This window comes from Microtus pennsylvanicus, chromosome 17 (genome assembly GCF_037038515.1).
Source record: "Microtus pennsylvanicus isolate mMicPen1 chromosome 17, mMicPen1.hap1, whole genome shotgun sequence".
In the NCBI taxonomy this organism is placed as follows: Eukaryota; Metazoa; Chordata; class Mammalia; order Rodentia; family Cricetidae; genus Microtus; species Microtus pennsylvanicus.
The window spans coordinates 8,745,635-8,771,534 of NC_134595.1; the positions used below are offsets into that span (position 1 = coordinate 8,745,635).

The window sequence follows — 25,900 nt, forward strand, 5'->3', positions numbered from 1 at the left end:
GTAGCTATATTTAGGTTTTCATTGGGAAATTTTGATGCTTCTGCTAAACTTGTAAAGATCATTTTGTTGTCAAGTATGTCATTACTGAGTTCAAATGTAGACATCATTTGCCATGCTTTTGTGTTTCGATTTTGGCTCTATCAATTCCATTTGATCTTCCTAAACCATTAACTCTTGATTACAGGGAGTCCCTCAGAAGCATAAACAGAGGAGGCACACAGCAGCAGGGGCTCTGGCTTCTCATTGCACTCCCAGCAGGAGCCTTTTAAGCCAGTTGATACTAAATCTCATTAGACTGCCAGTAAAATCAAGACTTCCATGGCTTTAACCTGCAAAAGCAAACTGACAGAATCAACAAAAGACCGAAGACTAGTTTAAGATCCAAGAGATTGGAGAAAGGGTTCTGCACCCTTCTCTTTGGAGCAAGGACACTAGTGTGTGAATCTTAGCTCTTTGCAGTGTTTGCTTTCACACATATATATTCTTAGAGATCTGACCAATCATGAACAAAGACAATTGTTGTTGCGTGTTTCTCATAATATGGTGGTGTAATTACTGTCCTTAGAGGTATAAGAGCACCAAGGACTTTCAACACTGCCTACATTTCTGTTCAGAAGATTTTTAAGTAAACTAACTTTCTAGAAACAAACATACTTGAAGACGAAGAGAGGGTGAGGACACAGAAAGAGAGAGGAAAGGAAAGGTTGTGTTAAGGTAATGGTAAAAGAGCCTGCTGTTTCTGTGTAATGAGAGTACTGCTATGTAAGTGAGAATATGGAATTTTATAAATAAGAGCTAATGTATTTTAGCTTATTCTTAAAATATTTTTGATATTTACTATCAGAATCTTTTCTTCTTCAAGAATGAGACATCTTAGTTCTAAATATTTTAAATCAGACTGATCAAGAATTCTTGATATCTCCATAGTTCTCCCAAATTTGAAAAAAAAAACAAATGTAATTTTATATTACATTTTTTTTAAAAGAGAAAAATCTATCTTGTATAGGAGAGATAGCATTTCTAAAAACAAATCATCCAAACTTCCAAATGAAGACAGAAAAATTTCCAGTGGATGAACACTCTGAGAGACATGTGTTAAAACAATGCTTACAGTCCTGGGCAGTTCTGTGAGAGATGTAAAGTGGAGAAAGTTTAATTGCAGTGACAAGTCAACTGGAATGAAGAAGGCATTGCCTAGGATAAATGTTCAATGATTATTAAATTGATAACAAAAGAAAGATTTCTCCATTGAAGAAAAGAATAAAAAGTTTCTATAAAAACAAGGGAAAAGGAAGAGGAAGAGAAGGGCAAGAAAGAAAAAAAGAAAGACGAAAAGAGAAATAAATTTGTGTCAACAAATAATAAGGTACTGAGGAAAATCATTAATACTATTGCTTTGGTAAAATGCAAAGGGTCATATTAAAATTTTTAAAGAAAAGTCTAAAGTAGTACAGAGACATAACTGTCTTTGACTGTGCATGTAGTTCAGTAGTAAAGAACATGCCTAAGGTGTTTGATGTCCTGGGTTTGATCCCTAGTTCTAGATGGAAGGAAGGATGAAAGGAAAGGAGGGAGGGAGAAAGGAAGGAAGGAATAAAAGAAGGAAGGAAAGAAGAAAGGAAGGAAGGGAGGAAGGAAGGAAAGAAAGAAAGAAAGAAAGATAGATAGATAGATAGATAGATAGATAGATAGATAGATAGATAGATCACGCCTTCTTGAAATACTCTAAAAACACAAATGCTAGACGTATCCTTAGGGAGAGATCACAGTTGGTCCTGTGAAGTGATGGAATCTCAACCAGGGTTGTGACAAAAGAAATAAGAAAGGAAATTCTAAAGTGATTTGCAGAGAGGCTGAAAAGGATTTTGCATTTAATTGGAGCATTTAGAGAGCGGGAAGAAGCCTTAAGACCAAGATTTAACATTGGCAAGAAAACAAGAAAAATGGAAGGCAGTGTATTTCCTACTCTGAGAATACAGTTTTCAAACCTGTACAATAGACAAATATTATAAAACTAAGTTGATAAAAATCACTAGTATGCATATGCCTTATGTTGGGCTTTGTTTGGTTTGGTTCATTTTCCTACTGACCCTGTTCTGAGCCTGAGACACTTCTTTCACAAAAATATGGCTAAAATGACTTTCTTCAACCCCTTATCTTGATTCAGACTGTTTTACCTTTTTGCTAAAATGTCTGATGTTTCTCTAATATTACAGTGTCCTCAACTAGACCAAGACCCTCTGAAGACAGAACATCCTCTCCCAATCCTATTCTCACTGCCCAACAAAGTGCCTATTCTATAAAACATATTCAAATGTATTAACTTATTTATTCAGATATAAATATATTGATTTGTTTACTCTAAATATACTGAGCATTTAGAAGTATTAGCTGTGTCTAAAGACTTCTAGGGACAAAAAGATCGCTAGCAGTATGGAATTTAATAAAAAAGAGCTACTACTTCAGGCTTAATAGATAAAAACAGAAGAACTCAAGCATCTTGTCAAGGATAAACTGCAGGAAACCTTGATAGACCTAGGACAAAATGTAAAACCAATACCCAGAGACTACAGTCATTTATCATCAAGAAGTAGCTGTTGGTAGAATTAATATTGATCCTTGGCAAATTGCAACAAGAGTAACCTTGCGATATCATTTAGCACCTTTTCCCTGTATCACCTGTGATATCCTTCCTTCCCTTTTGTCCACAGGATCTTCTCCTCTATATCCAGTCACTTTAGGAAAATGGGTTAACTCAAAATGTTTTGGGTCATTTTCCAGTTAAGGATTCCTAAGGATAAAATACATGTATATATCTGGAAGATAATGTCTCAAAATGCCAATGAAGTAATTTTAATATGAGAAGATTATACATAATCCAATTGAACATCCTTATGACAAAAGAAAATGACACAAGCTTGGGTAAATGGCATGCCTTGGTTTGGTTCTAGAGTGTCACATCTGATTTCCAATTTATTTTAATTAATTAATTTGTTTTATTATTTTGAATTATGTAGAGGTGCATATGTGTGCATACATGCATGTGTGTGTGTGTGTGTTCTGATTTGTTAATGTGGACATGAACATGTGGACATGCTCCTGAAGAAGCCAGAAACATCAAATCCTTTGAAGGTGTGTTAGGGTCCATGGGAAGCATGTGGCAACTAGTGTTCAGATGTCAACTCACTAGAGGCATGGTTATCTGATCAAGGATTAATCCTGTCCAGAGAAGGTCTGCAGGCCCATAGACTTTGAAAGCTGTTGTTCACTTTTGCTGAAGCAGCTTATTGTTTCCACAACATCTGCATTGTAGTGTGTAATCTCATGTAACGTGAATATGTATTATCATGATTACATCTCAGTCTTATGGGCACATGTATCTGTAAATGGTAAAATGAATGACTTTTCATTTAGCTATGTAGTTTTGATATATAGAAAATATACTTGGACTTGTTGGATTTATTTGTCCCACAAGGACTATGGACATTTAAAAGCCTGCCTTGTTCTTTTGCTTACTGGATGGCTTTCCCCACCCCATGAGACCTCCAATGAGGAATATTAATCACGTAGCCAGAAACCTTGGTTTCCAACAGTCACATCTGCATTCAGTTCCCTGAGATACATCAGGAGCCACCTCCCTGCAACTATCTTTCATTTGGCAGGACACGCAGTTAGAAAAGGAGTCTTTCATATAGATTATATTTGAGACCTTTAAAGACAATGGGGCATCCAAGCTCGGAGAATTGACTTTGTTTTAAGTGTGAATATATAGTGGAAACTTTACAGAATGGGAGAGAACAGAACAGCCAGAGAAGAATAAAGAACTGATGCAGAAAAGTATGTAAAGGAGAGTTTATTTCACCCTCGGGTCCTTTAAAGTCCCTCACTTGCTTCATCTGAACCCTGAGGGGACACTGAGGCTGGCATTAGAGGTTTCGACAGACTAGAATTACAGAAAGTTGGGAGACTCTTGTTGTAGATGACAGAAACTGAACTTGAGTTCTCTTAACTACTGAGCCATCTCTCTGGCCTACATTTTAGTTTCATTTAATCATCTTATCATTGAAAGTAATAAAGAAAAAGCTCAGCCAGTAGGAGGGAGTAAGTAACCCCACCCTTAAGTAATCTGATTTATGAGTGTAGAGAACCATGGTTTGCCGCTCATGATCTTCTGTTTACATATTAGAGTAGATGCTATGGGCATACTATTTTGATAATATATTTAAGATTATTAAACAATTATGGCTAATAATAATAGCATCACTCAAAATAGAATATTTTAGTGTTTCTAAAATTTATCTCTATCAGCATTCTGGACTTATCAGCACTGATATCCAGTTAATTTAGTCACTGTCTTATGGTTTTAGTTTGTCAAAATACAAACGGATTTTAAAATTGACATTTCATTTTGTCTATGTATACCTGTATGGGTCACAGTGTATTGTGGGGGTTAAAGTGCAAGTTGCAAGAATTGGTTCTCTCCTTCTACCATTGATGCAGCTTCAGGGATCTAACTCAGATATTCTGGTCTGATGGCAAGTTCCTTACCCTGCTGAAACATCTTGCTGGTCCACTCGTGAAATTTAAAACAATCTAACACACTCCAGAAGAAGATGGCTTTGATAATTTGGCTGATGTTAGGAAACATACACAGAATCTAAGGGTAAACACATAAACACGCCTGTCATGAGGAGCAAACTGAAGAAGAAATGTTGTAGGGAGGGGGCCCTTTTGTTCTGACCCGGCTGCCCGGCTAGCTTACACCCGAAATAAACAGAAATGGTATTCATTTAAACACTGCCTGGCCCATTATCTCTAGCCTCCTATTGACTACCTTTCACTTCTTGATTTAACCCGTTTCTACTAATCTGTGTTTACCATAAGGTCGTGGCTTACCAGGAAAGATTTAGCATGTCTGACCTGGTGTCTCCATGGCAGCTCTCCCTCTCTGACTCTGCTTTCTTCCTCTTAGAATTCAGTTCTGTCTTCTCTACCTACATAAGTTCTGCCCTATCAGGCCAGGCAGTTTCTTTATTGATTAACCAACGAAAACAATACATAAACAGAAGGACCTCCTATACCAAAGAAAATTTATTTATAGTGTAATCCTAGCACCCAGCATCTATCTTTGGAAGTCCCCTCCCCTGAGTCCACCAAACCTTGACCCCTCCCCAAGAAAGGTCAAGACCACTCCCACAGGCTATTTAAACTGCCTCCCAGAGAATAAACAAGTGATCTTTCCTCTTCCTCTCTGTTGGTTCTGTTGGCTTTCAGTCCCCCACCCCCATCCCTACCCCCTCAAGCCAACCCAAGAGTAGAGACATCCAATTAAACCTGGATGTTTTTTAATTTGGTCTGATTTGGTCTGATTGGGATTCTTTGCATAAGTGGAGAGGCTCATTTTTAGGAATTATTTCTAACATTTTGGAGGTCCCGTGGGAAGGGGGGGCTGTTTTTTCCATGGGCTCAAGACTACATGTTGGAAAACAGCCCTTATGGCACGTGCTCTCCGCCAGGCTAAAATCAGCCTCCAGGCTAGACCAGCTTCGTCTCTGTGAGTCTCCCCTTTTTTTGGCTTTATGCTAGTAGGGTTAGGGTACCCATTTGTGTATGTTTTTGTACATTTTTGGACTTTCTGTTGAAGTCACAATTGCGCCATGAAACTCTAATCCAAGCCGTTAAGCCTGGCTTAGCTGAGGTGAGGTGAAAATTTTACCATTTTTACCATTCAATTTTCACAACCCCTTTGTGGCTCAAGAGTTGTCCCAGTGAATGCTATGTGACAGACTTGAGCCCCACAATTGGGCATAGACTTTTTGTTATGGCCAGGTCACGTGGCAACACTCTCCCAGTTTTACTGTGCCTTCTCACCTGGTTTTCACTAAAATCCTCCTGTTAACTCTCTTACATATGTTTTGAGCAATGACATGTCTCTTACAGGGCCCATCAGAGTCATCCACGTTGCCCAATTCCTGTTCACTCTTTCTATGTATAATAATGGTTCATTACATCTCATTTCAGACTACAAAATCGTGAATCTCATATTTTAAACTGATATGTACCTTTAAGTCTCTTAAGCTGTTCTCTACCATTGTCAGTTCTGCCACTAACCTTATATTACAAGCAGTTTTTTTTCCCCTTCTTTCTGCCTTTTTACAAATGTAAATCTTACCTGTTAAATTGAGAGCCAGTGCGGTCATGCTCAGACCCAACTTTCTAAACAAATTCTATACTGTAGTTATACCTGATAAACAGCCCTCAACTGCTCAGAGATCTGGAGAATGTGATATTTAAATATTTAATTATTAAAAACTTTTCACAACAAAAAAAGAGACAGGTTGGCTTATAGCAGCAGCATTCTGCTTCCTCCAAAGGAGACAGAAGACAGACGCGCACAGAACAACATCCTTCTGCATTCTGCTTCAACTGCAGAGCGCTGACTATTGTGCAAAACTGCCTTTCGTCTAAACTAAAGACCTCTAGAAGTGAATGGAATCACTGGAATCGACAGCCTAGCTGCTCAGGTCAAGGTAGGCCTATCTTCCTACAGATTTCTTAGCCCACAGGGTCTTCTTGAGCCTTCGCTAAACAGCAAAGGTCAAATGCAACCTTCAGCGACCATGGGGGATCCAAAAAGAGTAGCTCTGGGTGCCAACCAAGTAAGTTCTCTGTCATTTTTTTTTAAATCAGTAACTCAAGTAAAATCTTATCCTTCTCAAAGATCTCTGACAGTTTGATAGCTGAGAGGTTTTGCCAGGTTGAGGTTTTGCCAGGTGACCTCACCAAACAAATTTTAAATCAAATTTATCTCTTATGCCACAGTCATTATATGTCTAAAACTTCTGTTTTCACAAACCCAAGGAGTTCTTGTGAATTTTAGGGAGCTGAATTAAGAAATCCATCTTAAACAGGTCAGGTACCCCCTCAATTCCCTGGTCCTAATTTTTTTCCTTAATTTAACTTTGTTTTTTGTTCTGCCAATACCTTAGGGACACTAGACATTCCCATTCCACAGATACTGGTCAAAAGCAAAGAGACCAGCTATGCCAAGATGTGACCAGCACCCAGTCTTCTCTTGTGTTCCCCCCGAAAGACGATGCCCACAATTCAGCAGGAAGCACTTTTGAAAATATGCTACCCAAATTCCTTCAAACTGTAGTGTCTAATCTCCTGCTTTTTATCATAAGGAAGATCTGGGAATGTTATGGTTTTCTGTCTCTTTAAGAGAAAAGCCATGCCCACTCCCTTCCTCATCTGCTGAGACAGGTTGATCTCTAGCTTCCGGCCTGAGCTCACTCTCTTTTTCCATCTTCCTCTCGGAGAGGCAGCTTCGCTTCTGCCTCTCTCCCCACTTCTCTGCTTCCCCCCTTCTCTGTCTCTGTCTCTTTCTCCTCTTCTCTCTCTCTCTCTCCCTCTCTCTCTCCCTCCCTCCCCCTCTCTCTGTCCCCCCTTCAACCTTCCTTCTCCATAACCCCCTGAATAAACATTCAACCTCACCCTGCATGTTGTGTCTATCCATGTTTCTGTCTTCTGCCCGCCCGCCATGTGTCTCCCTGCCTGGGACCAGCCACTGCTCGGGGACCAGCAGCCTACTCTGCCTGGGGCCCACTGCCTGCTGCCACATGGCCAGCCACCACTGCTCTGGGACCAGCAGCCATCTCTGCCTGGGACTGGCTGCTCTAGGGCCCACCACATGGCCCGCCACCACCGCTCAGGCCACTGCTCTGGGACGGGCAGCCATTTCTGCCTGGGACTGGCTGCTCCCAGAGCCCGCTGCCTGCCACTACATGGCCCACTACCACCATTTGGGACCTACAGCATTTCTGCTGCCTACTGCTCAAAGATCTGGAGCATTTTTTTAAAAAAGAATATTACTTTTAAAATGGGTTCTTGCAATTCAAAGCCAGATCCATTATCGCCCCTGGGTTGCCTCCTACAAAATCTTTATAAATTTGGATTGTCCAATACAATCTGTCCCAAATGACTAATTTCTCTACACATTAAGATTTGGCCTCAATTCAACCTTGACAATGGTATAAAATGGCCACCAGAGGGAACTCTTGAGTTTTCCATCCTCTGGGACCTAGAAAATTTTTGCCTCTGTGGGGGAAAAATGGACAGAACTCTCAAATGTCCATGGTTTATGGGCACTGTGCTTTTTTCCCTCCCTCAGAAGCCAGAGTCTTGCATGACTGGTTCTGGTTGCCAGGGTCACAGCGCCTCCAAATTCCCAACCATCTGGGAACTGGGACCCAAAAAGCTCTAAAGTGACCTGCAGCCAGAGACACTGCCAGCTAAACCCTCCAACCCTTACTACCCAACCCTCTCTGGAACAACATTCTCCAAATTCTTTTCCTTACCCACCCCCACCGACACCCTTCCCTGCCAAACCAGAAGTTCAAGGTCAATCAACTTTTGACCTTCCTCCCCTCCCCTCCCTCAGGCCTCAACCTACTTCTCCTGCAAGGGGCCCTTCTAACGGCCCCTGCTCTTGCTCTTCCAGACCCCATAAGACCTAGTTTAAAGAAATGTAAACGGATGAGTTGCGTTTCATGGGGAAAATACTAGAGAAATTTATTGACAAGTCCCAGACACTGATGTTGATGCCAAGACCAATGAGAATATCACGGAAATAAACTTGTATCTTTAAATACAAGGCACATTGTAGGAGAGACAAAAGGCCTATCTAAGAGCTCAGATCTGCTAGCTAGGCATTGGACACCATCCTAATGACCTCACTTTGTGGTGACTGATTTCTTGTTTGTAAGACTTGATAAAAACAAAATAACATCATTGGATTGTTATTAAAATATGTATGTTGAATGGTAAGAGCTAGGTACTATTTCATTATTGCTGTCAGTCCGAAATAAAGTTACTTCCATTGTAGAGAATGACAGGGAGTTTGAAATTTCTCTTAAGCTTGTGACCAAGATAGATAGGACATATTGTTCTACCAGAGTGACAGTGTTTTGAGATGGAGATTCGAAGGGGGAAAGTTATTACCTAATATACGACCAAGAATCATGTTTCTATTTTATAAGTGGAACATACAGAGTGCAGACTTAAAATCAGTGTCTCTCCACACCCACTAATGACCAGGAAATAATGAACTGTAGCACTTGCCAAGCTCCATGCTGGTTCTATGATGCTGTGGCTTCTCTATTAACCCAGAGACATTAAAAAATTAATAAAAGCATGTACTTCTAATTCACTCACAAGCCAAACCACTGTGCAACTGGTCTAAGGAACCTACTCTCACACAAGGCACGTTCCAGACTCTAGACATTTCAATCAACTATATGGTTAGGATGGCCATTTTGAAGCATTTCTGCTTCATTTAAGGTTTTACAATTTTGTGATCATTTTTTTTAATTTATACATTTATGTATTTATGGCTCTTGTTGCTTTAATAACCAGAAAGTTGGATTCACTTATTCACTATAAAAAGAAGAAAACTATGAGGGAGCTGAAGGTAGAAAATAGAAATAAGGTTGTAGCTTGTTAATGTCATAGTCCTTTTAACAATATCCTGTCCTTCCTTGTCACCCAATATTACCCTCTCGATTTCCTGTCTGAATTATATCCTATAGTCACACTTACATAACTTTAATACATTCATGTATACACTGTAGGCCAGGATCCACACGTAAAATAAAACATGCATGTTTTTCTTATCTTTTTTCTTTTCGAGCTTGATTACTTACTTTAATATTGCAATTTTCAAGTGTGTAATTTTCCTGAAGATTTAGTGATTTTATTTTGCTTTACAGCTGAGTAATATTCCATTATCTGTTGATGAGCATCTAGGTTGGTTTCATTTCCTTGCTATCAGGATGCCTTGGATATTTTCTGAAATCTTAAGTTATGTAGAAATCCCTGGAATCTCTAATGTGTGGTAACATCTCACATACAGAGGCATTCATATTTTGAGTGGATATAAAGTCATTTTTTTAAATTAAAAATATTTAAATAAGATTTATTTTATTTAAAATGAATGTATGTTTGCACATAAATGCAGCTGCCTTCAGAGACCAGAAGAGGGCCCTGGATTCCCAAGAGCAGGAATTTTCACCAGCCTAATTCTGGGATCTGAACTCTGCAAAAATCACTACATTCTCATAAGAGCCATCTCTCCAGTCCTCACAGGGGAATCTTTAAAAATAAACAGATGGGTTGACAGCATTCACTAAAAAACTGGGATCCACCTACAGTGGATTTGATATATAAAATATAAGTTCTTCTCAGAAGCGTCTACTAAAACCTGTCAATGTCTTTGTAAAGATTTACTGGGCTTCTAAATATGATCCATTGTGGGTTAAAGGTCACACACGTCCCTGTGCTTGTATTTCACTTGTCAGAAAAGTGAATGTTTCTTCAATGAGTGAAAACGGTTGTACTAGTATTGATCAATATGGCATAATGTAATGTTTTCAACAAAGACCAGTAAATGCCAAATCGGTAAGAATTTTCTTTCTTGTGGGAAGTTTTATTAGTTTGGCTGTTAGCAATTAAAATTTGTTTAATTTAAGATGGATAAGATGGTTTCTTTTGAAATGGTGATATCTCAGAGCACATATTGTATTGTTCATGCTTAACTTCCAAAGTTAACTATATCTGCATTGAGCTTGGCATGTAATTTGTGGATACAGTGTGTTTTTAATATAAACTTTGCAATAGTTAACTGTTCGGTTATTTGGAAATTTTTATGCTCACAGTGTATACATACACATTTATTTCTCAGAAATAACATGGTACTTGTATCTAGCTACTTCTTACCCTATTGGAGTCAATTCTTGCTCTGGATGTGTAGATGGGAGGAGGGATGTTGAAAGCCTGGGGTACCAAGTATTCCTCAGCATCCATCATGTCTTCCAAATCTTCTTCATCCAAGAGATTCTGGAAGAATTTGCTGTCATTTGGACTGGGAAGCTTCATACGGTCATCACCCTGAAAGATTGCCCATTAGAAATATACAAATTATTATTCTTTCCTTCATAATATGTAGTTTCAATAGTAAGTTTATATTATAGAAAAATAATCACCCAGCGAATCCCTGTGCTCATTATAAAGCATCTTTAGCTTAACTACCAACTAGAAAAAAAAAATGACATACTTTTGTTAGATATCAAAAGGTAAGGGATGGAATATAAGAAGAATGTAATTAATGCAGCAACAACAAGAATGAACTAGGGCAGGTGATGTGTGCATTTTAAGGGTGGCAAAATCCACTTTAGATCTGAGAGTAACATCTCACTGTTGAGGAGGTTTATGGGCTAAGAAAAGTAGGAAGCGGCTGACACCAGCTTCTATTTAATAGGGCTGCACAGATGCTACGAAGTCAGGACACAGACACCCATGGTTTGTCTTATGGTATAATTAACATCATTGCCAAAGTAATAGCATTCAAAAATCACAGTACATTGACACAGAGAATATATGACTTTGGAAGAGAAACAGAACGCCTGCTATACTTTGTTCAACTTGTCGTTTCTTAGATATTTTTAGATTTTTCAAATGTTTGTAATATTAAGGTAAACAATTTCAGTTTGTGAAAGTCATTTTGTGGGGAAAATGACTGAAAGTTACTATCTTCTAAATTCTGGCTTTTGTCTTCATGTTACTTGAAGGTAAAGGTTCTTTTCGGTGAAGAAAGATGATTGAGAATATTTAAGGTACAGCTGTGTCATCTTTAGTTGAACATAATGACAAATAAATTATTACATTAATTAAGTGATCCAATCTATTTGATTCCTAGTATTGAATGGAAATTTTCTCTTGGTATGTTCTTTAACTTAAATAATCACCAATTCATTTGAATTGAGTTATTGCTTGAATACTGTACACTCCCAATAAAACAGTCAACATTTGCTTCTAAAATTAGCATACAAAGTAAATGGTTTGTTATTTCCTTGTCATGGCATTTACATTTATTCTTGGCTTTGTTTATCATCATCTTGCACTCCTCTCGCCTGGATGTTCATGTCCTTCCTTTTCCAGGCAGTCTTTCTACTTCTATATCATATTATTCTAATACTTTCTTGTCCCCAATTATCTTTCCCTTAAGACCTCTCTTTCCTTTCTTTTGCTTCTCTTCTAGTTTTGTGAGCTATACCATATCTCACACACACACACACACACACACACACACACACACACACACACACACACACACGTAGGATATGCATATGAGAGAGAACATGTAGTATTTGTATTTTTGAGCCTGCTTTGTCCCAGTTAAAAGAACCATATTAGATCCACCAATTCCTAGGTTGTTTCACATAGACATTTGATTATTGGATGTTTCCAGCAAAGTCAAAATGACTAACCTGAATAACTAGGTATCTTTGAGGGTCTCTAGCCATCCTTGAAAACTCAGCAGCCAGTTCCTTGAATTTAGGCCTGCTGTCGGCATCAATCATCCAACCTGCCAATTAATGCAGAGGAAAGTATTAGTGTATCCATGCTTGGAGAATGTGATGTTGAAATTTTAGGAAATGCAAACAAAATGCCAAAGGTATTGTGTTAATAATAATCTGCAAAATCAGTGAGAGAAGCAAAACAATCATGTAAGACTGTAATTTAGTAAATTGTCATTCACTTTGGACTGCAATATTCTATCAAAATTAAGGAAAATTTTTAAAAATTTAGTCTAATTATAATTATGTGTCTGTGGCTAGGCATGTATACATGAGTGCAAAAACTCATGGACATCAGGAAAGGGTACTAGTCAGCCTGGCGTGTGCACATGCATGCAGATGCTCATGGACGTCAGGAAAGGGTACCAATCAAGCTAGCATGTGCACATGCATGGAGATACTCATGGACATCAGGAAAGGGCATTGGTCAACCTGAGCTGAAGTTACAGGCAGTAGTGAGTTGCTTGATATAGGTTCTGAGATCCAAACATGGGTCATGTACAAGAGCAACACAAGCTTTTAACTGCTGAACCTTCTCTATGAGACCCCTAATTTTTGTTTTGTTGAATCTTTACAAACTTAATCTTTGTCCTTGAAAATAGATCTCAAGGACGTAGAAAATAGATCTAACTATAGAAAATTTTAGGACCTCAGATTCAGTTGTTCTTGTTTTGGAGTGTGGCGATAATGTTTTTAAAACATTCTTTGGTGGTTATAGACAAGATAATTGAGATAGAACGTGAAGTTTTATATCAAGAATACATGGTGGAAAATATTTGATTGTCATTATATAGTCCTGTGCCATAAAAGATTGAAAGGGGAAACTGAAAGAAATTGCTTTTTTGCCAATTTGTTTTCAGCTAGAAGGAAAAAGACAGAATGATTACTAATGTGTGTTCAGCAACACCTGTTAGCTGATCTTAATGTTGGCTTTTCCAAATTAAAAATACTAGTTTTCAAGATAGGTAGTATTCTTTATCAGGGAGTTTACATAAGGGGACCTTAACCGCCTATACTCTGTTTAGCTGAGGAGTTGACAAGAATAATAGCACCAAGCTTTCCTTGGTTGCTTTGCCAAATGATCCCTTTCTAAAGCATACAGTCTTCAGGGGAAAGGGAAAAACAAAAGGTAAAGCTCTCAATGTGCTTTGCCTAATAAAGCAAAATGTTTGCTTGTCTTTTCATCATCACATTGCGGTATTCAAATCACATGTGATACTGGTTATGGTATCAAGTTCCCATACAAGATCTGAATGCTTTTTAGCTCTCTTCAGGATATCAAGTAAACAAGGCCTGACCTAATACAGCTAGGGATTTTTTTTTCTGTTGTTCTTTCTTTCTTTTTTCTTTTTTTGTGCTATGTCTAAAGAGTTAACTTTTGTTCCTGTTCTGGAAATCCTTTGAGTATCATATTATGCATCCTTTGTATCACATCTCCTAAGCTCAAACACTCTACATCTTATGGGTAATCATTTCCAAAAATGCTTGTTAATGCCAAGATGCTAATGACAAAGCTACTGGAGCCAAGAAAGGTTAACTTCACAGTGAGATATTTGTTTCTCTCCAACTAAATATTGAGTAAATAGGTCTACGCTTAGAGAAAAGGGCATGCTGACCTGCACTGCAAGGATGAGTTTTTATTTCTTCCCTTCCTGTCAGAATGGATCACACATGGCATGAATATAAATATGAGAGGACCTGGTCCCAGAGTCTCTGAGTCTCTTATTAATAAAATGCTTATTCACCTTCACCACTCTGTGTCTTTCTTTAACCCTGTGTAAATCAAAACTGGAAAACCAAAGATTATGTGAGAGAAACGACCGTCTGTTAATCTCACTTAAATTAAGTCAGAAACCCCAGAGACTTATTTAATTCTATTAAAATGAAGGATCTAGGCTTCCAAACACATTTATAATGCACATGTGTCTGGAGTGTAAGACTGGAAAGGAAGAACACTTGACATAAACAAATGATGAAATGGAAAAGTAAGCATTACAATCTTTGCTTCAATGCAGATTCGTCTTTTCTGATTCTCAACCTGCTCTGCTAATTTACTTTTGATTAAACCTATAGCTAATTAATTCAGTTTTAGACTATCACTAATGTTTAGATATGTTCCCATAAATATTAACACTAATATTATTACTAACTTTCTTATAAATAATCATCTCTCTTTATGAAAATCTTTGATGGGCATGGAAATTAAAAAAATTAGAAGAGTAAGACATGCATAGTTTTTACTTTGTAGCTTGGAAGCATGATATTACTTCATTATAATAATCACAACAAACTTGTGTTTATATTCTACATTCACAAATATTCTTGCTTCTATGTTTTTCAAAGCAAAGAAACATTTTGCAGGTAAAACAATCTAAACTGTTATTTTACTAAGAATGATCATGCAGGTGGTCAAAGTATTTTCCAGTCTTACATTTGACCATGACCATGTAAACGTCAATTGTGCAGATGGGCGGTTGAGGCAAACGCTCTCCTTTTTCTAATAAATCCGGAATTTCTCGGGTTGGAATTCCATCATAAGGTTTTCCTCCAAAGGTCATCAGTTCCCATATTGTGACACCTAATTGGAAATAAAATTCATATATAAGCATATTACTGTTACAATTTTACTATTTAAAAGGCAAACATTAGAAACCCAAAGAAAACTTTGCTTCACTCGCATCAACAATTCCAATGCTAAACCCTCTAGGGGCAATTCACAGTAAGAATTTTCTTACTATTGTCTTGGAATTGTTACCCAAAATTAAAACAAGCTCCCTGTTTGTACCTACAGGTAATGCTAATGCTTACTGATGAAAATTGTTTCAAATACACAGCAATCCAGGATACAATCCCTTTACTGTATGCATGTGTTCAGTACAAAATAACTATGATTTCAGGAAAAGCCTGGCATGGATAAATTTTTAAATGAGTCTTTTGGTGAGAAAGCCGACTAAGGTTGAACTGGCAGTTGCAGAATGTTGCAGGTGTCTGTTGTTACTGCGAAGCCTGTGCCTCACTTCTCTGGTAACACAAGAAAACAAGTGGAATAAGAATTTAGTTCGCACATACAGGAATCTTCATGAGGACCAATCCATACGGAAGACAGAATATTTAGGAATGGGTATCCATAGAAATGAGAAATGAAGGAATGAAAAAAAATGGACAGCTTCTAATCTAATGATATGATATTTTTGAACCACTGGAGCACTGACAGAGAAATAAAATAGAAGGCAACACTAAGAACAAAAATAGAAAATGTAGAGCTCAACAAAAATCAATAAAAAATAAAATAAATTTAAAAAAGAACAAAACAGCCATATTGTAAAGATTACTTCTTTACTACAATAGGTAAATTCTCTATTGCTGAGTCTAATGCATAGGCCAGAATACCTTTAAAAGAGAAACAGCTATGTAAGCATGGTAGTGTTATAATATGAGTCTTGATTGAGCATATAGAGATTTATTTTAGTTTAAAATCCGTTAATTGGGGTTATATGTTTTGAATATCTCTGTAATGATTATTTATTTAAGCTGGCATATGTCAGTCACCATTGCCTGAAAACTATATCCCTTTATATACATAGATACACACATATACACATATATGAATATACATATATATACTTCAAACTGCCCTGTAGAATAGAATAATTAATACTAATTAATTCTGTTAATATTTTCATTCTATAATTTTTTATAGTCACATACATGTACAACTAGAGACACACATCAGCAGATCAGCTTTTTCTAAATCCTTATTTTTTATATAAAGATCAAGTTGCTCAAGAAAATCATTGTTTGCACTTCAATGGAAAGCTATCAAAATGGTGATCACTCTTTTTCAGCAAATCAATCACGGTATTATATACTCATATTTATATACATACATACAAACATACATTTATTAGCACACAGGGCACATGCATGAAGGAAACATTTTATTGAGCCCATCCTTGCTGTTGCAAAGGACTGCACCGGTATTTTTAAATGTCTATCAGATCTTCCAAAATAAGCAAAATTTAAAAATCATTACATGGCAAAACAATAAAAATATTACGAAATATAATGTTAGTTACTACAAAACCAAAGGCTAATATGTCCAAATTCCTGCTTCTAATAATGTAATTAAATCTCTCTGGAGTGGTGGCACCGTGAATGTTAAAGTGAATGACTTTAGGTAGAGAAATTTCAGACAGACTATATGAGAAACATAAAAACTTACATTGCAATTCCATCACCTTTAAGACATATCACAACTGATGCATATTGTGCATATAAAAATTCAGTGAGTGATAATTTTCATCAGAAAGATATTATAAACACGGATATGAACATTCTCTGCCACTTATGCCTCTTGCAATCAGCCACAGCATATCATAATAATCTCCAGATATCTGATGAAAATATTCTGAGACTGTGGCTGTGACCCCAAACAGCACTATGCATCTATTTGTTGATGTTCATTCAACAGCCTGCGGAATCTTGGACTCAGTTTGAATAAAATTATGATAGCCAGATTCACAAGATTTTCTCTGAAAGACAAGTTGTAGCAATAAAGCATGACTTTTTGACATTTGTTTGTTTGTTTGAGGTCGTGAGCAACTTGCTAGAGGCAGATTGTCACCTTTAAATTTAGTGAGACACACGTACAAAAGGGGAAAAAAGGCAAGTGTATATATTAATATGTAGTAGAAAATATGAAAAATTTATATGTGATATAAATCCTCACTACCACAGACTTATCTACATCTGTAATATTTATTATATATACACGAACATGCATGATAACATGCATGATAATAGACAAACATATGAGTCTATTGTAAACGTGATATACTTGCTTTTTATTGACTGTTTAAAGTTGTTTAATAACTAAGCTTGTTTAAACATTTGTCTTAAACATAAAGACATATTTTCTATTCACAAATTAGATTATGTGTGACCTTCTTGGAAAATTTGACACTACTTATGACATAGATATGAGAACTTTGTGTTGAGATGTCTTCGGTTTCTCTCTCATATATATATATATATATATATATATATATATATATATATATATACATATATATATATATATATATGTATATATATATATATATCCATTCCTAAGTAAGTGTTGCAAGTTCTTTAATGGGTAAATAAATTAAATATTTATTTATATGAAGTGATAAAAAAGCTAAAACTAAGCCATAAATGTAAAATCAATTATACTATGCTTTTAAATTTTAAGATCACTTTTAAGTTAGTTTTTCCTTCAGTTATGAGATTATATATATTATATATAAAATAAATATTTATAGTAAATGTTTTTTTTACATCCTTAATGCAGCATCCCCTCTTTTCTTTCATTATCTTTCCACCATTCGACCTCCCCTTCAATCTACCCCTCCTCTGTCTTAGTTCAGAAAAGGTCCCATGTATATCAGCAAAGCATGACATATCAAGATGCTTTAAGACCAAGAACCCCCCCCCTGTATTCAGGCTGACCAAGACAATTAATCAGTAAGAATAGGTATTCAAGAGGCAGCCAAAGCACAAGGGACAGTCCCTGCCACCATTGCCAGGAGTCTCACAAATAGACCAAGTTACTCAGCTGTCATATATATATATATATATATATATATATATATATATATATATAGAGAGAGAGAGAGAGAGAGAGAGAGAGAGAGAGAGATAAAGAGAGAGGGGGGGTCAAGGTCGGTCCCATGAAGGTTCCCTGATTGTTGGTTCACACTCTATGAGATCCCATGAGCCTTGGCAGTTTCTCTGGGTTTTCTGCGCTGTCCCTGGCCCGTCTGCTTCCTACAATTCTTCCTCCCTCTCCTCAGCAGGCGTACCCAAGCTCAGCCCAATGTTTGGCCATGTATCTTTGATTCTGCCTCCATCAGTCACTGAATGAAGGATGTCTGATGAAAACCGGAGTAGTCACCAATTCGACTACAGGGGATGGCTAGTTCAGGCTATGCATCATTTGCTGCCAGGAGTCTTAGCTGGGGCCATCCTTGTAGATTCCCGGGAGTTTCTCTTGCATCAGACGTCTACCCGATCTACAGACTGTAAAGACCACCTTTCCTATCATCTCTCTCAGCTCTTGCCTCCTTCGCCCATTCCCCAAGCCGAGCTCTCAGGGTCCAATGCTCATCAGCTCCTAGTCCACCAAGAGGACCTGCTTTATTTCTTCTTCCCATGGAGATCTATGTGTCCCCCTCCTTGAGCTTTTGTTACCTATTCTGGGTCTGTGAATTGCAACGTTGTATGATAATATGTTTTTATTCAAGCAACATAAGGGGAAGGGTGTTTATTTCACCTCACAGTTTAAGGCACCTTCCAGTATGGTGGGAACGTTGAGGCAGCAGGAGCTGGAAGCAGAGAAAGCTACACCACATCCACAATCTGGAGACAGACAGGGATGGATGGATGGATGTGCAGTGGTGCTCAGATTGTACTCTCCACTTCATACAGTGCAGAGACCTTGCCTAGGGAATGGTTGGGTCAGTCGTTGTACTTCAAGTAATATAATTCCCATAGCCACGCCCAGAGGTTCACCTCCCAAGCAATTCTATGTTCTGTTAAGTTGACACAAACCATCTCAACTCCACTCTATCAATTCGAAATCTGAACACGTCAATTTTAAGCCGTAACTTTTCACTCTGTCCCTATAGCCTCCTGACGATTTTATAAAATAAAATTTATTCTGTTCAACCATAAAGTCCCAATAGTCTTTAACAATTCCAAAATTCTAAAAGTCCGAAATTTCTTAACTGTGAGATTGTGAGCTCTTATTTAAAGAAAAAAAAGAAGTTGTAAACTTCCAACATATAATGGCACATACTGACACAGAGTTAATCTGTTCTATCCAGAATGGAAGAAACAGGGCAAACACCGAATCCTGAAGCTCCATGTGTGGCATCTGGATCTGATAATGTAATCAACTGAGTTTCAAAGGCTTGGATAGCACCGCCCCTCATTGTTTCAATTCTCCTGACTTGAGCAAACACAAATTATTTCCTGAGCAGGTTCCGTTCCATGTCTGCACCCCACACTCGTGCATGTCCCATGGTCTTGGGATCTGAGATAAGCCAGTCTCCAGAGTGGTTGTGGTTTCTCCTTCATGGCTTCACACAATGGCCTCCCTGGGACTCTAAGTCTGCCGTACATATCTGGGCCTTGGCTGTTCTCCATCATCTCCTCAATTTTCTCTCCTTCATGCCTTTAAACCATACCATGTAGGTGACACTCCCAAGCTCTGTCACCAGTTAAAGGTAGAACTTGGGCCTACTGGAACAGCTTCATTCACCTCTATGTGCTGACCCCAGGGAAACTTCCTTAGGAAAGTGTTCTCGAGGAACAGGGAAACCCTCCAATTTGGGCTTTCTTCCTTGAAGAAAATTTGGATCCTCTCATGTTGGAATCTCTGGTGATTGGGGATTCACTCTCAACACACCCCTTCCATTGTCCCGATGCAAATGTCTTCGTTGGTGGTACCCAGATCAGTGACAATCACAGTAGCAGCCTGAATGTTCCCCTGTCCTAAAATTTCCTCTGCCAAATACAGCAGTCCATCATCTCTCAATTCCACTTCACTCAGTTTCTCTGAAAACAGGCAGAATAAAGACACACGAAGGGCTTCTCTCCCATTCGCTGCCCCCTTCTGCAACAGCCTTGCTGCAGGCTTCAATCATCTCCAGTTTTCTCATCATTGCTGTCCTCCAGACTCCTCCAGAATGGCCCATCAATCTCTTCTTGGCACCTTCAAGAACCTTTCTAGCCCAGACATCCAAACTCTTCCACACTCCTCCCACAAAACCCAAAAACCAAAACCAAAACAAACGAACGAACAAAAGCAGTTCCAAAGGCCTAAAACCCACGAGGTCGTGTTTTATTACAACAAAAGTCCCATTTCTTGGTACTAATTACTGTCTTTGTTTTTGTTTCCTGCTTCTCTCATAAAATAGTCTGACTGAAGAAACTTATGGGGAGAATAATTTATAGCGTGAAAATGTCAACAGGGCAGAAACCTGAAGCAGTTGTCCGGTCATGCGCACAATCAGGAAACAAGGAGGTATGATTGCACGGCTATTAACTCAGCTCACTTTGTCCACTTTATATAGCGTAGCATCTCTTAACTAGAGAATGATTCCACCCGCAATGTGTAGGTCTTTCTGTCTCAATTTATGTGTTCAAGGTGGTATCCTACAGCGAGAATGATGCCTACAGCAAATCTCCCAGATGATTCCAGACACTATCAAGTTGAAAATTAACACTAACCATCACACCAGGGCTTTTATTGTTTTCCTTTTTTCTTCTTTTACATAAATTTCTTTAGTGTGTGTGTGCGTGTGTGCATGCGTGCATGCATGTGTGTGTGTGTTGTGTAATTGTGGGGGTCTGCACATGCCACAGAATATGAATGGAAACCCAAGGACAACTTGAAATACTTGCTGTTCTTCCACCGTGTGGGTTCTGGGGATGGAACTCAGGCCATAAGCCTTGTCAGTAAGCTCCTTTATCCTGGGAGTCGTCTTACAGACGTAGAAGAATTGCATTTTTATTACCAATTAATACTAGTTTATGTGGTATACTTAAATTCAGACAAAGCATTGATCCTTTCTAGCTAAGTTGCATGTGGATAAACATACAACTTTATGTTTATAACAACAAATTGCTAACTAGCTCACCTCAACAACTGAGTTCAACAAATGAAAAAGTGTTCTAATCACAATTTAGCCTCTCTCTTTCCTACCATTCATTTAACCTTGCTGTCATTCCAAAAGTAGTTTGTAAGTGGAAATCAAGTCTACAGTCAGCAGTGCTCTCTCTCTTCACTACCTGCACAATCACATTATTGTGTTTATTAGCCACCCATGGTTGCCACAGTAACCACTATGCTCTCTACCATATAACATGTGTCCCTTAAGCCAAAAGACAGACAGACAAAACTATGGCTTTGTTTTGCTTTACCCTTTAACATTGATAACTTTCAGAGTTATATGACCAAAGAGTTGTTGAAAGTTAAGGCCATGAGAGTCTAAGAAATCATTTCTAACACTCCCTAGTGTTTGTGTTTGTATAAGAAGAAGTAGATTAATCAGACAAATTGTATTAAACCAGACTTTATAAGAGAAAACTTACATTTAGAAAAACAGAAAAAAAACACAAAAAGATTAAGTTGTGATTTGGAGTATTTAGGTTTTTAAAGTATATACCAAAGAGTTAATTACTTTAGGGAGTCAAGCTTATTTGCAAGTGCTTCCAATAAAGCCAAAATATGACTTTATATATTTTGTATGCATGTATGTAAACATATTTTTCTTTAGAAGACCAAAATTATAAAGATTTATTTACCATAGCTCCAAACATCACTTTGATGGGTGAATTTCCTATAATGTATACATTCCAGAGCCATCCATTTAATTGGCATCTATAGAAAAATAAAAAAGTGAATTAATAAAAACAACACAAGAAATCATTTTTATATTTTCTAAATGCTAGTTTCTGGACTGACCTCAATTATATTTTTTGATGGTGTATGAATATAGCTATAAACCAGTTGTTTTTCATGATAGGGAACAAATAGATTGAAATTGATAAAATCTATGAAGTAAATTAACCAAAGGATATATTTTAAAGCTTCAAAAACAATGAAAAGGAAATTAAACATCTGAACAGCTTTATATATTTCTTAATGTCTACTATCTAAATTATGAGCTATTATGATGACTGACAATATCATTAAGTGTACAAATGTTTCTATATTACATTTTCTCAGAAATGAGATTCCTCCCTTTTCAGTGATCCCATCTCTCCCTCAGATATGTTTTTGACCACAGATGTAATGGACTTTTTTCTTCAGTTACCCCCACTTCCTCTTCTGGTCACTAAATTGTCTAAAAATCATGAATTTCATAGTTAGCTTTGCTTTGTTCCCCAGTCACAAATGATCTCCTTTGCCTGGGCTAGCCAGGATTGAAAACAGGTGCGTTTTCAAAATAGGAGCTAGGAATAAAAAAGAATGCAAGAGAATCAGCACAAATCCTTCATCACTACAAGGAAAACAACTCAGCCCTCATACCCTGTGGATGACGGGTCAGCAGAATGTGTTCCAACTCAAAGGGCAGCATTATGTAGCTTGGGATATAATTAGATTCTATGGAATAAAGATAAACATTTCTACTTTGCAGTTGAAAGCTTAAAACTAAATAGGCATTTGAAATCATGAGGTTGGCTGCTCACCAAGGTGACACCAAGGTAACTCTATGACAGAATCATGGGATTCAGTGAAAAGGAACAGAAGACACATTGAAAGTAATTTCCCTGTGGGCAAGGAGTTAGCAGGCTTTATGGACTATGGACGCCGTGTTATAGAAGTAAGTTTAAATCATAGGCGGCTTGATAAAGACTTAATGGTGACCAGGCATTTAAAGCTATAATGAATCTTACTTTGGACAATCCTTAAAGTTGTATGTTCTTAAGACAGGCGAAGTCATATGATTTATAGACTGCTATTTCTGAGAAATCTTGTCGAGAATTTCAGAGCTGTGATTTTAAGCCACTGTAGTTTGGTAGTAAACAGACAAAATAGGCTGATAAGATCAGGGAAAGATCAGATAATTTCTCAAAACCGAAATTTTTATATTTTATAAAATTGTGTTATTTTACTTTTTAGTAGTAGGATTTGAATATAGACAATTGTGTAAAGGCCTGGGGTGAACGAAAGCTAAGTACTTAGAAGCCTATTATTGCAAATATTTATTTGTCATAGAAAAGTAAGGTAAATAATTAACAGACTCATATATGCAAATAACATTTCTTTTTCATAGCTTCACGGGTCACTAGAGATTAAGATTTCATGTTGTTTGTATCATTGACCTGCTCTGACATAGATTTCCTCAGGTCACATACTAATTTCCCTAATTAATTAGCCAAGACTGAGGAGAAATCAGTTAAAGACAGACTTACAACTAAGATATGGGAGAAACTATATGATGAGGGTGGCATCCAGAAACACAGTTGTCAGACAGAGGTTTGCAAAAGGTAGCTAAAGATGTAACTGGGTTCACCTTCAATTTTAGTAGCTTAGTGTGTATTTTGTTGTACAGGCAAGGAATAAGCAATGTAGGTAAATCATTCACTATGGAATAAGTGAAATCAAAGTAACTTTACTTGGTAATTGCAAGGTATGATTTTTGGTTCTAGGGAGATTAGAAGTTAGAATGGCCAATTTTCAAATGAATTATGATTGTTACTAATACCTAAGCTTCTCAGTACATAAGCTGTCATCCTGTAATAGTTCTGTAGTCTCAGGATCAATAGGACAGTCTTTACAGCCCTGTGTTAAAGGTTCATATCCTGAGTCTTAGGGATTATCACATAGTTGTCATTATTAGAGATACAGAGTTATCTTTCTTTCACTATACCTACCTTGCCACCATCAGCATTGTATTCCTTTTCGTCTCCTTCCAAAAGTCGGGCTAGTCCAAAGTCTGTGATTTTCACATGATTTGGGGATTTTACTAAGACGTTACGGGCTGCCAGATCCCGATGAACAAGCCGTCTTTCTTCCAGGTACATCATTCCCTAAAAAAATAAATCAAGTTCCATAAAGAGAGTCACTTAGCATCTGCTGTTCTTTGTGTTGTAAACTGGAATACTTCATTTCTCAAAGTGAGGACAGAATCCTGGAATACATTTAAAAATTTAAAAAAATAATAAAAATTTGCTATGGGAAGGTGGCAAACTGCAGATAAGTTTTGGGCTTTTGCCCCATAGTTCCTCTAAAGAAGAATGAATGATTTGAAAATGAGTTAAATGTATGCCTGCTTTTCTCAGGAACCTGATATCCTTTTGCAAACATTTTCATTAGTGAGGCGTGCAGGTGTTTTAATAGATATGCGAACATAGACGTGAACTGACCAACAGACCCCTCATCATTTTCTTCTCTGTATTTTTTGCTTCGTGTCATCTTCCTCCTACACAGTCACTCCAGACAAGCACAGCTATCCATAACTAAAAAGCTTTCACTCAAGGGTTGATGGCACCAAAATCATTTGCATAGATCTCTCAAGGATAAAGAATTGTATTATTTTTACTCATTATGCACAGAATAAAGGATACCCTAGGGGTCCATGAGAGTCCAATTTTAAATAAAAGGCTTCTATGACATTAGTTGTCATCATAGGAACTCACAAATGAGAGGACATAGTTTATAATGACCTACAAATTAGCCTTTAATATGATATCTTCTTAAAACCATGCAGGGAAATTAAAAATAAAATTTATTGCTGATTGCTCTCATGAGGTGGGGTGGTGGGAAAGAAAGCTTGTTAATTTTTAATCATACAAAAATGTTAATATATATATAAATTTATAAGAATGTTGATCCACACAAATAATAACTTGTTTATTGTTATATTTCAGCAAGCAGGTAGATAAGTGTTGTTATACCTTACATACCAAGGAAAGAAAACTCGGGCCTAGATTAGGTAAGAGTGAACATGTTGTTTTACTGAGGAATGTGAATGAATTGTATATTTGATTTTTTTCAGCTGTAAAATATGGTCATTCAAAAGCATATCAGAATTATAATAAAAGGACTGAAGCACATTCTCATTCCAATTACAAATCATTGCTGTTGGCAGTTAGCATTACACCTGCACGGCTCTGAAGGATTAATGGTTTCTGATATCAAAACAAAGCTGTGGAAAACAGACACATAAATCATATAGGTCAAAACATTATGAACTATAGACCTGGTGTAGTGTAAAGAGAAGATTGCTTCACACAGCTCCAGGAGCCAGCATCCACTGAAATGCCCATCAAATACAACTGGTGGAGATACCGTCTGATATGGTCCAATCAGTCAACAGCTAGGTGACACGGCATTTACTCATGCTTTCTGAGATCAACTCACAAATAGTATTTATGGGATTTTTGCCCTCTTTCCTAAATAGTACTGTTTTAGGACATAAGGTAGGATATTCCAAAAATAAGGCAAATCCGAGAACAAGCGGTTCTTTTGGGTCTTAAAGGATCAGAATTAAATAAGCTTATTGCCTTAGAGACGACATATTTTCTCAGCCTTCCAAATAATTCTGTCTTTTTAAATGTTCATTAAAAAACATCCTTTTCTTTATTCCTCCCCACAGATCAGCACATAGGAAGCATTTTGTCAGTATACTGATGCATAGGTACACGCAGCACACATTGTGTTCTGCATACTGTGCTAGATACCGGAGAGGTGAAAAAAAGAATCAAATAAGGTCCGTACAATAAAAGATGAGAAGGTGAATTACTAAAGTGGGAAAAATAAATAGTAACTGATGCATATGGGAAAGAACATATAGGGCTCCGAAGAGAAGCTACATCCTGAGGATGAGTCTGGCAAGTAGACATGAGGGGAGAGAACTGAGAGAGGTCCCCAAGCAGGCTAAGGCTTGGAGAGAAAGAGTGTGGCAAAGTGAACAAATAATTAAGACTAA

At 37.4% G+C, this 25,900-nt stretch overlaps 1 protein-coding gene across 3 annotated transcripts in view; it reads right to left on the minus strand.

The window, feature by feature from the left end:
• The window catches only part of Erbb4 (erb-b2 receptor tyrosine kinase 4), a 1,055,862-nt gene that overhangs the window by 33,794 nt on the left and 996,168 nt on the right, over positions 1-25,900 (minus strand). For all 3 annotated transcript variants that reach the window (XM_075951135.1, XM_075951137.1, XM_075951136.1), the window contains exons 21-25: positions 23,844-23,999; positions 21,768-21,843; positions 14,848-14,994; positions 12,327-12,424; positions 10,777-10,947 (exon numbers count right to left, since the gene is read on the minus strand). In XM_075951135.1, coding sequence (XP_075807250.1) covers positions 10,777-10,947; positions 12,327-12,424; positions 14,848-14,994; positions 21,768-21,843; positions 23,844-23,999 — 648 coding nt within the window. The remainder of the gene's footprint in view (positions 1-10,776; positions 10,948-12,326; positions 12,425-14,847; positions 14,995-21,767; positions 21,844-23,843; positions 24,000-25,900) is intronic.